The 12,994-nt window shown below is 41.9% G+C and overlaps 2 protein-coding genes across 2 annotated transcripts in view; both read left to right on the plus strand.

Annotated features, from left to right (window-relative positions):
• The window catches only part of atad1a (ATPase family AAA domain containing 1a), a 296,764-nt gene that overhangs the window by 129,440 nt on the left and 154,330 nt on the right, over positions 1-12,994 (plus strand). The gene's annotated exons all lie outside the window — the stretch shown is intronic.
• The window catches only part of LOC140541701 (piwi-like protein 2), a 31,769-nt gene continuing 20,488 nt past the window's right edge, over positions 1,714-12,994 (plus strand). The window contains exons 1-5 of the mRNA XM_072664456.1: positions 1,714-1,750; positions 7,916-8,131; positions 8,974-9,084; positions 9,315-9,432; positions 10,250-10,374. Coding sequence (XP_072520557.1) covers positions 1,734-1,750; positions 7,916-8,131; positions 8,974-9,084; positions 9,315-9,432; positions 10,250-10,374 — 587 coding nt within the window. The 5' untranslated portion in view covers positions 1,714-1,733. The remainder of the gene's footprint in view (positions 1,751-7,915; positions 8,132-8,973; positions 9,085-9,314; positions 9,433-10,249; positions 10,375-12,994) is intronic.

The raw sequence follows: 12,994 nt of genomic DNA on the forward strand, positions 1-12,994 counted from the left end.
AGGGTGTGAGACTGTGTCCCAAACCCCACACTACCACTCAGGGTTTCAACACCAGCCCCTATTAGAACTGCCCAGAGTGGTCCAGCGGACTAAGGCACTGTCACTGTGATTAGAGGATCGCTGGTTTGAATCACGGTCAGGCTGCTAGCTTTGATTTGAGCCACGATTGGCCTTATTCTCTCTAGGTTGGGTAGATGGCGCTCTCTCCCCACATCACTTCGCTGCGGTGCTGGTGCATTGGAGCCGGGTATGCAGCGTTTTCCTCCAGGCACGTTGGTTCCCTGGTGATGTTGCGTTTAATCCAAATTTATAAACACTTACCGCACTCTTCTGTTCTGGGTTTAAAAACATTACAAAAATTAAAAAATAGCAACTTTCATTTCTAAGTAGCTGTTGCTTCCAAACATTTGGTCTGTAGTGTTTTGATGTGGTGTCTTAAGCCTCTCACACATTCACCAGACAACGTCCAACTAGCATTGCTTAGTGTTGATATGAACGGCTGGTTTGTGGTGGTGTGTTTAGGTTGACGTCCCAGGTCCAGGATCATCTCTATTGTCCATGTTCAGAGGGATGGGCATTGAACCAGCCAAAACGTGGGGCAGAGGAGCAGCTCCTGTAGGTAAGTAGTTCAGAAAATCCAAGTATATTTGTAATATTAAACTATTAGGACAAATAGATATGGCACATTACAGATAACAAGAACTGACTTTGTTTACTATGTCTAAGTCCGTGAGACCTTTACTGTCTGTCATCCTCTGTACCAACCCCTCCTGTATCGTACTGTACTGAGGCCTCCTGCCAGAACTCGGCTCTCTCTTCCTCACAGCTCAGTCACACCAACTGTCTGATTCACCAGCTGCTTACTTCAGAATGAATGTCTTGTTCATTTTATGGTTTATTTATTTATTTATTTATTTATGTATGTATTTATGTTTACCTGCATCTGTTCTAATGGGATCTGGAGCTTCTACAGGAAAACCTCTCTTACTTCTGAGAGGAATGCTCTTATATAATGTGATTAGGGGACTAAAAGTGTCCTGTAATAAACTTAGAATAAGACTGCATAGGATTTCTGTGGATCTCTGAAGATCTCTTTTGTGAGGGAATATTAATGTAACAATTCTACTGTTTTCAGTTTGTTAGACCATTCCACATTACTCACATACAGTAAAGTCTACCTTAGAACCTAGAGTCCCTAGAACAGCACTGTGGAGTCTATCCTGATCCTTTCAGGCTGGTTTCCTGGTGACAGAGAAACTAAACAGAATTGTTCTTCATAATGTAAGATATTAAAACATGATCAAACAAAATGAAATGAAACAGGATATATTCTCTCAGTTTAACAACCAGCACCGAACTGCACCTGGCCATTTTATTAGAAACCTCTCCCTTTAAGCTCCACCTTGCTCGTGTAAGGGTGAGCACATCTGTTGAGCAACATTTCATCAGTAGCGAGTGTCTCTAGCATGTTGGTGGTCCTATGGAGGGCTCTTCCTGTTAATGAATTTAGTTAGGGGCCACACAACTGTGCCTTAACAGATGAGGCTGCAGTCTGTAACTGGGCACTTACAACATGTGCCTACAAGGCAGATGCTCTAAGAAACAGGAAATTGTGTGTGTGTTTTATTGTAGGACGGGGTTCCGTAGGTGGATTGGCAGCAACCCAGCAGTCCCTTGTATCCCCTGTTGGATCTCCATCCGTTGGTGCAGAAGAAACCTCCCCTGAGGGGTTGATGCCACGTGGCACCAGGTAAAGTCTAGAGCTGTCGCCATTATATAAACTAAGATAGATAGATTTAGTGTTGTCATTGTTTTGTACATGTACAAGACAACAAAATGCAGTTAGTGTAAAGTAGCATTGTGCAAATATAACAAAGTGCACAAATGGTCTGTTAAAAATGTCTGTTACCGCACGATATTGTATAAGTATACACAGAATGTGAAGTATACATAATATGTCAGTATACAGAAGAAGTAAAGGAGTGTTTGCTTACTGTGTTTCTCTCTTGGATTAGTAATCATAGTGTTTTAAAAAAAATGCTGAGCTATAGAAGCTGAGTTATCTGAACAATAGAAAACTCTTTATAGAGGTTTCACTGAACAAAGGTAAGCTACTCATTCATATGCTGCATTTTTCTTGTGTTCTGTTTTGTCCTTGAAGTTATTTGCATTTACATTTAAGGCATTTAGCAGAAGCTCTTCTCCAGAGCGACTTACAAAAGTGTTTCACTGTTTACTCAAGAAAAACCTCAGCTAGTTTAAATTCAAAGATCCTCTAATCTTAGACTCTACTAAACACAAGTCAGTATGGAGACCATAATACTCTACTCTTCACCCAAGTCCTCTCAGAAGAGGAGGGTCTTCAGTCTGGGTCTGAGGACAGCGAGCGTTGGACTCTGCTGTTCGGACACCCAGGGGAAGTTCATCCACCACTTCGGTGCAGGACAGAAAAAAGTCTGGATGCTCGTCTTCTGTGGATTTTAAGAGATGGCGGGTCGAGCCGAGCCGTACTTGAAGCTTGAAGGGCTTCTTTATAGAAGGTTATAACGTGATCCGAACTGGCTGAACTACTCTAGTTAAGTTTGGTGTTTTTTTTTTTTTTTTGTGACGTCACCAACTAATAATCATTTTCAGTTTATTTTGTTATTTATTTATTACTTATTTTAAAGTTCTAATGTTTTTTAAAGCAACATTATTAGCTTGACCATAAACCAGCAGCTTCAGGATCATGCTGACGCTCCACTGACTGGAACAGGGAGAAGGGCGTCTCCGTCATTCCCACTCCGAGCGCTGCTGCTGCTACTGCACTATGGAGGTTTGGTGGTGGAGCTGCAGGAGGAGAACCTCTCTCCAGAACTGCTGCTGTGTAACGCTGCAGAACCCATAGAGTCATATTAGTGTAAAATCCTGTAGTATTACTCCACCACCTCAGCCCACATGCTGCTCCACCTTCAGATCAAGCTTCTGCTTTTGATTTGGCGGTGAAGTAAAAGTGAATCGCACTTCCCGAATATAGGGGGAGGGGGTACTAATGTTTATGGGTAGGGGGTACTGATGTTTTTCGTGATCTAGTATTTTTACCATATCGCCCAGTCCTAGTAACTAGTCTAACGGGTCTGGGTGGCCTTAGGAACCATACGGTCCTGCAGTGGAAAAGAGGCCATAGTGTCCATTGTAAACACACTCAAAAACCCACCAGTTCTTAGTTTGTATCTTGGATATTTGAGTGTACCTAGACCTACATGCTCAGACACTAGTCAGTATTACTGATTAGTACGCAATTGGGACGCACCCAAAGATGATGAGCCTAAACCTGGGCAGTTCTGCACAAAAACAGGCCTGTGTCAAAGCAGGAATCATTGCGTCAGTGGAACGGGCGGGAGCGGGTCGGAGTGACGCTAGATGTTGCAGGCGCGAGCAGGTCTGACGCATGGTAAAAAGCGGGTGGGTATGGATATGGTATGATGTTGAAAATCAAGCCTGAGCCTGAGACTTTTACTCTAGAGAACAGGGAATGATTAAACGAGTGAACCATTCCCAGCTAATTCCTTTGTCCCTCCTAATTACACAAACCCATCTCGCTCCACTTATCGTCGGCTGGGAAAATAAGAAGCTGGGAGATTGAACAGTTCTCTGCAGAATGCTTGTTCTTGAACATGGCTGTCATTATTGCATTATTGCTGTTTTAGTGGACCTCATGTTCACCACCCGGCTGTGACATTAAGCACATACAGTGTTGGAGACTTTAGAAGGTCAGTGGAGTTTATCTTGACCCTTTCAGACTGGTTTCCTAGCAGCACAGAAACTGTGCTTTATAATGTCAGATTGAAACAAATTCATATAAAATCGGAGAGGAAAACATAGGAGATATCTCAGTTTAACAACAAGCACCAAACTGATGGACCTGAGCTAATCCACTTCCTAATTATGTTAATAAATGGCCACCTAATTAGATATCCCTCTACCAGCAGAAAACATACAGATTGCTTAAAAAAAGAAGCCATGGTGAAGTCTTTTAATGTGTACTATCGTCTATGAATTATTCATTTATTTACTAGAAATGTTTTAAAGGGCTCAAAACATGGAAAACCAAATAATCTTCACTGTTTTTAAAGTAAGGCATTTGAAGTACTAGTAGTGTAAATACTGTCCAAGGAAGGGTTTCTACTAGGATGTTGATGATCACCATCCCACCTTATCATCCTCAACTCATCCTAAAAGTACTAGATGGAGCTCCACCACTATCATTCCAGAGAACACAGCTCTTCCACTGCTCCACAGCTCCTCAATGCTGGGGGGCTTTATACCCCTCTATACCCCATGCCTGGCATTAGGCAGCATGGTGTCAATAGGGTCATCATGTTGATCTGCTCCAGAGAGTCCTATTCTACTGGCAATCTTTTCACAGTGAAAGCAAAGTAATAATGTATAAACAAATGAGATGCTTTAAAATAGAATTGTGCGATTGCCACCCCAATAAAAGAATCATGTGACTTATGGCTTGATGCGGCATGGTTTATTATAAAAAATCGTTTTCCCTCATTTTTTCCCCCTCAAATTATACGTTAGCAGTGTTTCCCCCCTTTGGTATGTTTTTCAAAATTCGCAAAGGCTACAGATAAGCTCTGTATGTCCGCAAGCGGCTGCCTTGCATGTTAAGCTTATTTACAGCATTGTTTGAGGAGTTGTGAACCGTAGCTTTAAATCATTCTGGAATTACATTTGTGGTTCTCTGAAGTTAATGTGCTGCAGATGTTTACTTACTGGCTGCCTAAACTCTAGGGACACCTAACTTCTGGAAAGAGAGATGGATCTTTCTTTCTGTTTGCAATAAATTACAATATGAAACCAGAGTCACTTGGAAGAAAACAACATAAAATATGTAAATATTTGCGAATGGGGCCGAAGGCCACGCATTTTCTCCCATTGTTGTGTCAAAACTAATCAACACTCAAACCTTTACGGTTATAAACCCATCTGAGATCAAAAGAGCTTCAGCCTGTGCTTTGAACTGTAGCATGTAAAAGAAAGCTGTCATTATTAGATGTGTTGACGGGCAGTGCGAGTCCCACACTTACTCTTAGTGATGATTGCATATGTTTTCAGTTTTTCTTGTTAATTTGTAGATTATACAGCAAGACAAACCTGAGACTATCATCGTCTTAACGGCGGGTCGGGCTTTGTTTTAGATCACTTATGTTTGTTCTGTTCCTCATTAGAGAGAGAGCTATAGTAAACAGTGTGTCGTGATTTGCAGTCTCCAAATTTCAATCAGCCAGGAACATTTATATTCCTTTTAGCTCAAATCCGCTTCATCTGTTTCTAGCTCTTTCACTCTAATTAGTCAATCAGGCTAAGCATATTTTAGAGCTAAGTAGAGCAGCCAGACAGAAAGAACAAGGCTCTGTGGTCTGTGCTGTTTATTTGTTATGTAACTAAAGAAAAGTATCATTGACCGATCCATTAATAATAACTTGAAGTAACATGAAATCCTCATGACTTTATTCAGATAATTGTTAATTGCTCGTTGTTTTGATTCCAAGTTACTTTAAATATACTAAATACACTGAGCATGTGAAATATTTGCACAGTAGCAGAATATATATAGTATATATATATATAGTATATAGTAAACCTTCCAAATTTCTCCTTAGGCATTCGTAAAGTACAACGTGTAAATGAGAGATTTATATTCTAGATATCCAAACATGGTGACTGCCACTTAACAACCATAAAAAAAAAAGTCCAGGACTGAAATAATGAGAACAAACATGAACAAGCAAAGAAAGATCAAATCAAAATAAATGATGGAACATTTGAGTTTAGTTATTCACAATCCTGTGTTCAAATGTTTGTGGACACCCCTTCTAATGAATGCAACATTCAGCTACTTTAAGTTGCACCCATTGCTGACACAGATGTGCAAATGCACACACACAGCTTGTCTAGTCCCTGTAGAGAAGAAGTACTGCCAATAGAATAGGACTCTCTGGAGCAGATAAACATCATGATCCTATTGGCTCCATGCTGCCTAGTAATGCCAGGCGTGGGCTATAGAGGGGTATAAAGCCCCCCAGCATTGAGGAGCTGTGGAGCAGTGGAGGAGCTGTGTTCTCTGGAATGATGGTGGTGGAGCTCCATCCAGTACTTTAGGGATGAATTGAGGAGCTTGGGATGAGGTGGGATGGCTATTGCTGAATGTAGTCAAATCCTCACAGCAATGCTCTTCCAAAACCTAGTAGAAACATAAATTGTAATCAATGAATGAGCAGGTGTCCCAATACTTTAGTCAATATTGTGTATAGTTTATAAGATAATATAATACAATCATGGAAAGAGCTTATTGCTAATAGCCAGTGACCTGGAGAACCCCCTGCATAGCTGCAGGCTGATTAACTGCAGCTGCTTTACCGTTCTTCTTAACCACACGGTCACGTGAGTTTTAACAAGGCTCATGAATAATTATAGCAGCTTGATGATGTTACACCTTCATCACAAGAGGAGAGGAATGTCAGTAATGAGGTGTACGTGTTCATTTCTTACTGACCTTTTAGATTTTTGCCTTAATGACTTTATTTCTAGGGAGTGACGTTGTCTCTTTTTATTATTTTTTTATTTTTTATGTCATCCTCATATTTCAAACAATACAAATGACTGCATGTGCTCCGCGTTGATTAACATGCTCATTACTGACCAAGGAAATATGTCCAATTGTATTTGTGCTCCCCTGTATATTAAATTAAATCATGAAATGTGACCTTGTTGGTTGAGCAGCCTGTTAAATGGACTGTATCATGGAAAAACAGCTCTTGTACTGTGAGAGTGAATTTATTTACATGATGAGTCTTATGGGAATGTTTGAGCACCCCTAGGCAATTTTTACATTTTGTCGATGTAAACAAGTGAATAAGTTTTATGAAGTATTTGTTTAAACTTTAACTAAATATTTTTTTTCTGCATAAGACTGTGTCCAGCAACAGTGCCATTCACCCAGCCAACGTTCTCATGAGAGTGGAACGTGGGCTAGGTAGGTTCCAGGTGGGCACGGTTTCTGAGTGGGTTTGTACATTTGTTGGCCTTCCCAAATGGGGCCACATCATTACTGCCCAACTTCATCTCACATGGGTCCCATCTAGGCCTCATGTGCAGTGTCTAACTCAGATGGGGCCCATATTTAACCCCTCCTGGTCCCACCACTGACCCTGGCAGGACCCTGGTGGACATCCATATGTTGGGCCGGCATGGACAAAACTGTTCAGGCACAGTTCAGGACAGCCTATTGAAACGGAGCTTATTTACATATCAGTCTTAAAGGCATAACATGAGTTGTAGAGCCAAAATGAATTGAACTGTGGGCAGAGGGCAGTGGTGGCTCAGCGGTTAGAGCACTGGGCTATCGATAACAAGGTTGTGGGTTCGATTCCCGGGCTCGGTAAGCTGCCACTGTTGGGCCCTTTACCCTCTCTGCTCCCCGGGCGCTGGAGTTGGCTGCCCACCACTCTGGGCGTGTGTGTACTTACTGCCCCTAGCTCACTAGTGTGTGTGTGTTCACTACCACAGATGGGTTAAATGCTGAGACACATTTCGCTGGTGCACCTTTACCTTTATAACCTTTTATCATTTCTAAGTGTTTGCAGTGTCTGAAAGCTTCATTCTTGTGAGATTTGACTGTTGTGTTATTATTTATAGTTAATGTGCAATGTCTGATTTGGTAAATCAGACCTGAAAGAGAAACACCAGTGGCCTTTAATACTAGCTCACAAGATCTCGACTACTTTCTTCAGAATTAGAAGTTCTAGTTCCTTTTTACTGGATTTGTTTATCATATGTTAAAAACACTGGTTGAAGAGAAAGGATTTAGAAAAATGTCTAAACGCCTTCACTATATTATTTATGTACCCATATCCTGTTTCAGTTTTGTAGGCCGTGGACTGGTTGGTGCTGGACGAGCTGCAGTGAGCCCTGTTAGTTTCGGCAGAGGTCCTACTACCACACCTGAACTCACTCCTGGACCCGTTGGCCCAGCCGATATCTCCATCGCCCCTATTGGGGCACCCCCAGTCTCTACGGAGGCCTCGGTGACCCCGGCAATCTGCCCAACTGAAGCAGAGCTGAAGATCGAGTCGACACGGTGAGCACATCTGTTGATTCTCACAAAGAATCAGGAGTATCAGCAGGAGCAGGTCAGGGTTTATTATTTATTTATTTATTTATTTATTTATTGCTTAATGGTACAATTAACAAAAACACACCTGTGAGAAATAGTTTGGGTAGGTGATCTGGCACAATATCATGATTTCTGAAGACATTTTCATGATTCATTTTATTTTTTATGATATGATGACACACTTCAGGACTATGAAATAGTCTCAATTTACTGAACATCCAGCTGAGAAGCTTCAGCATTTATCCTACTCCCACCTGTGCATCTGTGATTTGTCAGAATATATTGACAAATAAATATTGAAATAAAATGGAAATCATGGTCTAAACCATGTTCAGTTAAAATCTACAATTGTTTCTCAATAAACATGGACTACACTAAATGGACAAAAGTATTGGGACACCTGCTCATTCATTGTTTCTTCTGAAATCAAGGATATTAAAAAGAGTTTGTCCTGCTTTTGTTGGAGAAACTGTCACTACTGTCCAGGGAAGAAGACTTGCTACTAGATTTTGGAGAAGCATTGCTGTGAGGATTTGATTGCATTTACTAACGACCACTAATGAGGTCAGGATCTTGAATGATCACCACCCCACCTCATCCTCAGCTCCCCAACTCCTCCCAAAAGCTTGGATGAGTTGGATGGAGCACCTACATTTATTACAGTTCTTCCACTGCTCCATAGCTCAATGCTGGGGGGCTTTATACCCCTCTAGCCCACGCCTGGTATTAGGCAGCAGGTTCATATATAAATTATTTTTACGTCTGTTCGCCTGAACATCTCTGTTAATCTGCTCTCTTACCTGCAGTCAACCGCTGAAGAAGGCAGGAACGAAAGGAAATCCCATCACCGTCGCCTCCAACTACATCCCGATCCGTTGCAAAAATGAGGCCGTGTTTCAGTATCATGTCACTTTCGCGTACGTTCGGTTTGGACGGTTTGTTTATCTTCCCTTCTGACTGTCTTAGTCAATTAATTTGTCTTGGTCAGTAGTTCTACAGCCCATTAAATACATGTTAAGGTCTCCGTGGTCGGTCATTAGTCAGGCCAGCCAGATGCTTATGGTATTGATTGTTTGACTGATGTTGATCATTATCTGCTCATTATTGCATGCTGACTGTCTGATGGTATTCGTGCGCCGCTGATCAGTCCGAATGTGGAGTCGCTCAGCATGCGGTTTGGTATGATGAAGGACCATCGCTCAACTACAGGAGAAGTGGTGGCCTTTGACGGCTCCATCCTTTACCTGCCAAAAAGACTAGACGAGGTGAGGCTAGTTGATTATAACGATGAGAGGCGTTGTGTGAGATGCATGTCTGTGAACTGTCCGCACTGAACTGAGCCTGGGCCCACTGGCTCAACCTTCTTATACGTCAAGCTTGACTAATAGAAAGTCACTGTGTTGCATAATCGATAAATCTATTAGGCATGTGAACGGGTCATGTATCAGCTTGCCTAAAAACACTCCAAATAAGCCACTGAGACCTTGTTTACACCTGGTCATGTCATGTGACTAGTATCTGGATTGTATCTTATCCACATGCATTCACCCTTGGTAGTTAAATCTGACTGAAATCTGATGGCTGTGTGGGGCGGAATATGCAGATTCACTCATCAATCAGACCACCTCCTGAATTGTAAACATTAGCATGTTCAGCGTGTTTCCACACACACGCTGACACCCTGTCCACCATGATTCTCTGAGCTGAAATAAGATGTTAAAGGCAGAATTTGGGTAAAATACTTGTTTCCGCTCAGTCGTTTTAATCCTAAAGGTGAGAGAAAGCTGAAGAATAAAGAAAGAGGAAAAAGAAACCATGTATGTGTGTCTCTCTACACAAGACCGTGAAAGCGAGAGAGACAAGAGAGGAGGAGTAGGAGGGGCTGGGGAGTCGAGACCACTGTTGACCAGTGCTGTGGGTTTCCGGGTGGCACACATGCACGCACACTTGTGAAATTACAATATTTACCCTAATGCCACGTGTTCTCTGTGTTTTCTGTGTCACTGAGTGTATCGAACAGTGAGCAAACGAGTGAGTATACATGCCATTACACTTCTAGTGTGTGTTTGTATTTTGTTCTAGGTTGTTAATCTGAAAGCCGAGAGGAAGACGGATAATCAAGAAATCGACATAAAAGTCCAGATGACCAAAATTTTGCCCCCACACTCTAACTTGTGTATTCCATTCTACAATGTGGTCTTGAGGAGGTGGGTGCTTATTATCAAAATGACTAAACGCACAAATTCACAAGCCTCTTTTCCACTGTAAAGTTTAGACTAGGTCTGTTTTGTTTTTTTAATAGAGGGTTGACTCACTTAATCAAATGTGTCCTAACTGATGCTTATCTGCAAGTATTTTTTATTGTAGTGCACAATTTTTATTTTAGAAATTTTGCAAGCTCTTGGTTTAGAGGTCCTTTAGGCTTCGTTCATACAGCAGGTAAAAGTAACCCAAAATAGAGTTATGTAATAACTGACCACACCTAAACTCCTCCCCTCCATTTCTGCACACTCGTGACAAAAACTTGCACCCCACCACCGCCCCTGCTCCTCCTGATCATTTACTCATACTCAACCTCTACCTGGCAAGGGGGGGGTCTGGCTTCGGGTCCCATCAGCTCGAAGCCCCCCAGAACTCCAGTCCAAATTTCTTGAGGTGTCCTTCTTGCCTCAGCTAGCGTGGTCCGCATTCGCAAATCCAATATTTTTGGTCATGTGGGGCACAGATGTGTTGTGACAATTTCAGCACAGTTTAGTGGCACTTTCATATGGTGGTATGGTATTGAAATCTGATACCCAGAAACTCGACTCTGTATGAACAGCCAGATCAGAATTCATGCGACTTTTACATCAGTCGAACTCCACATTCATATATACAAGCTGTGGCGATGGGGAAAATGGAAAAAATATTGGACAGCAGTGAGGGAGGTTTTTAGTGGCGGGATTGCAAGATAACCAGCCTCAAATATTTGGGTGAAGTAGGTATTGCAACCGCTTTGTTTTTTATTGGAATTTCTAAAGAAATTAAATTAATATTTAGAAATGCCAAAACCCCAAATGAGCAAGTGCCTATAAATTAAGGGTCAATAATTGGTTAGGAGACTTGACCATTTAGTAAACTCACAACAGAACACATTCTCTTTGTATATTGGGGGGGGGGGGGTGGGCAGTGGGCTATAAAAACTGTATGACGAGCTGAGACTCAACTGTGATCGCCTTGAAATAAACAACTACACACCTCAGCCATCCCCTGGTTCTTCCTTCGGTGCAAGAAAGCGAGACTCTACTCCAGCTGTGTTTCCTTGCTATTGTGTTCCGTACCTGCCAACCCGGGTGTGGGATAGGGAGCAATGGGCGGGATAGGAAGCGCTAGTGCTTACACTTGTATGTTTGTTTAATATTTTTACTAATATCTTTACTCTTCTTTAAGACCTTCATCTATTTTCTGGCGTTTTTGCAGTTTAATGCGAACATGCTAGAAAAGCTGATCTCTCACACAAGGTCAGGTCGGTTAATCAGACTGGATTATAACATATTAAACACTATACAGTTGTTATAGCTATTGAACAGAAATGCATTTTGAAAGTCTGATTATAGAAACTGATCACAAAAATGTAAATACACTGAGGGAAATTAATAGCAGCACATCTTACAAATTGATTGGGACTTCTTCAGTATTTACTGCAGTGGAGTAAAAGTGAAGTACGCTTCCCAACGGTAGGGGAGCCCAGGAGCAAAAAATAAATAAATATATATATATAATGGTGCTTGGATGATCTTCTGTGGGTGCTTTGATGTTGTGTTCAGGTAATCCATCTGAAGCAAATATGATAACCATGTTGAATGTTTTTAGTAAATATCATAAGGCTAATCGGACTCTGTGTGTAGCAGTATAATCAGATCGTGGGTATTTAGTCTGTATATCGTGTGTGTGCGTGTGTGTGTGTGTGCGCGTGTTTGCGTAGCGTTCAGTGTAAGGACTTGGGAATTGTTCAGATTTTTCTCTCTCAGTTTAAGTAAGAGCTGCCCTGTTCACTGTTGTTGTGATCTGCTGGATCTCCATGGCAACGGCATGAGGACATCCAATCCCTGGAAAAAACAGATACGCTGTGTGTTTTCAGGACCCTCAGCTGTTCCAGACAGCGCTCGAGTTCTGGCCCAGTTTCAGCTGATGATGCTCTGTGATCAGAAAGACGATTCTGTCCTTTTATTTACTCTCTCTCTCTCTCTCTCTCTCTCTCTCTCTCTTACCCACCTCTCTCCCTCTCCCCTGTTTCTATCTCTATTCACCCCTAACTAACTCTCTCTCTCTTGCTTACCTTTTTTTGTCTTTCTCTTGCTCTCTCACCCACTCACTCGCTCACATTCTCTTTCTCTCTCTCTCTCTCTCTCTCTCTCTCTCTCTCTCTATCTCTCTCCCTCTCATACTCACCTCTCTCGCTCTCCCTTGTTTCTATCTCTTATTCTCTGTATGTCATATTCACCCCTATAACTAACTCTGTCTCTTTCTCTCTCTCACCATGTTCATGTTCCTCTCTCTCTCTCTCGCTCTGTTTCTTTTGCTCTCTCGCTCACTCACTTGCATTTTCTCTCTCTCCCTCGCATTCTCTCTTACTCTCTCTCTCGCTCTCTCATACTCTCCTCTCTCCCCTGTTTCTATCACTCATCTCTTCTATCCTTGTTCTCATATTTGCCCCTCTAACTCTCTCTCTCTCTCTCTCTCGTACTCACCTCTCTCGCTCTCCCTTGTTTCTGTCTCTTACTCTCTATATCAGATTCACCCCTATAACTAACTGTCTCTCTTTCTCTCTCTCTCACCTCTCTTTTT

Source organism: Salminus brasiliensis, chromosome 20 (assembly GCF_030463535.1).
Source record: "Salminus brasiliensis chromosome 20, fSalBra1.hap2, whole genome shotgun sequence".
Taxonomy (NCBI): domain Eukaryota; kingdom Metazoa; phylum Chordata; class Actinopteri; order Characiformes; family Bryconidae; genus Salminus; species Salminus brasiliensis.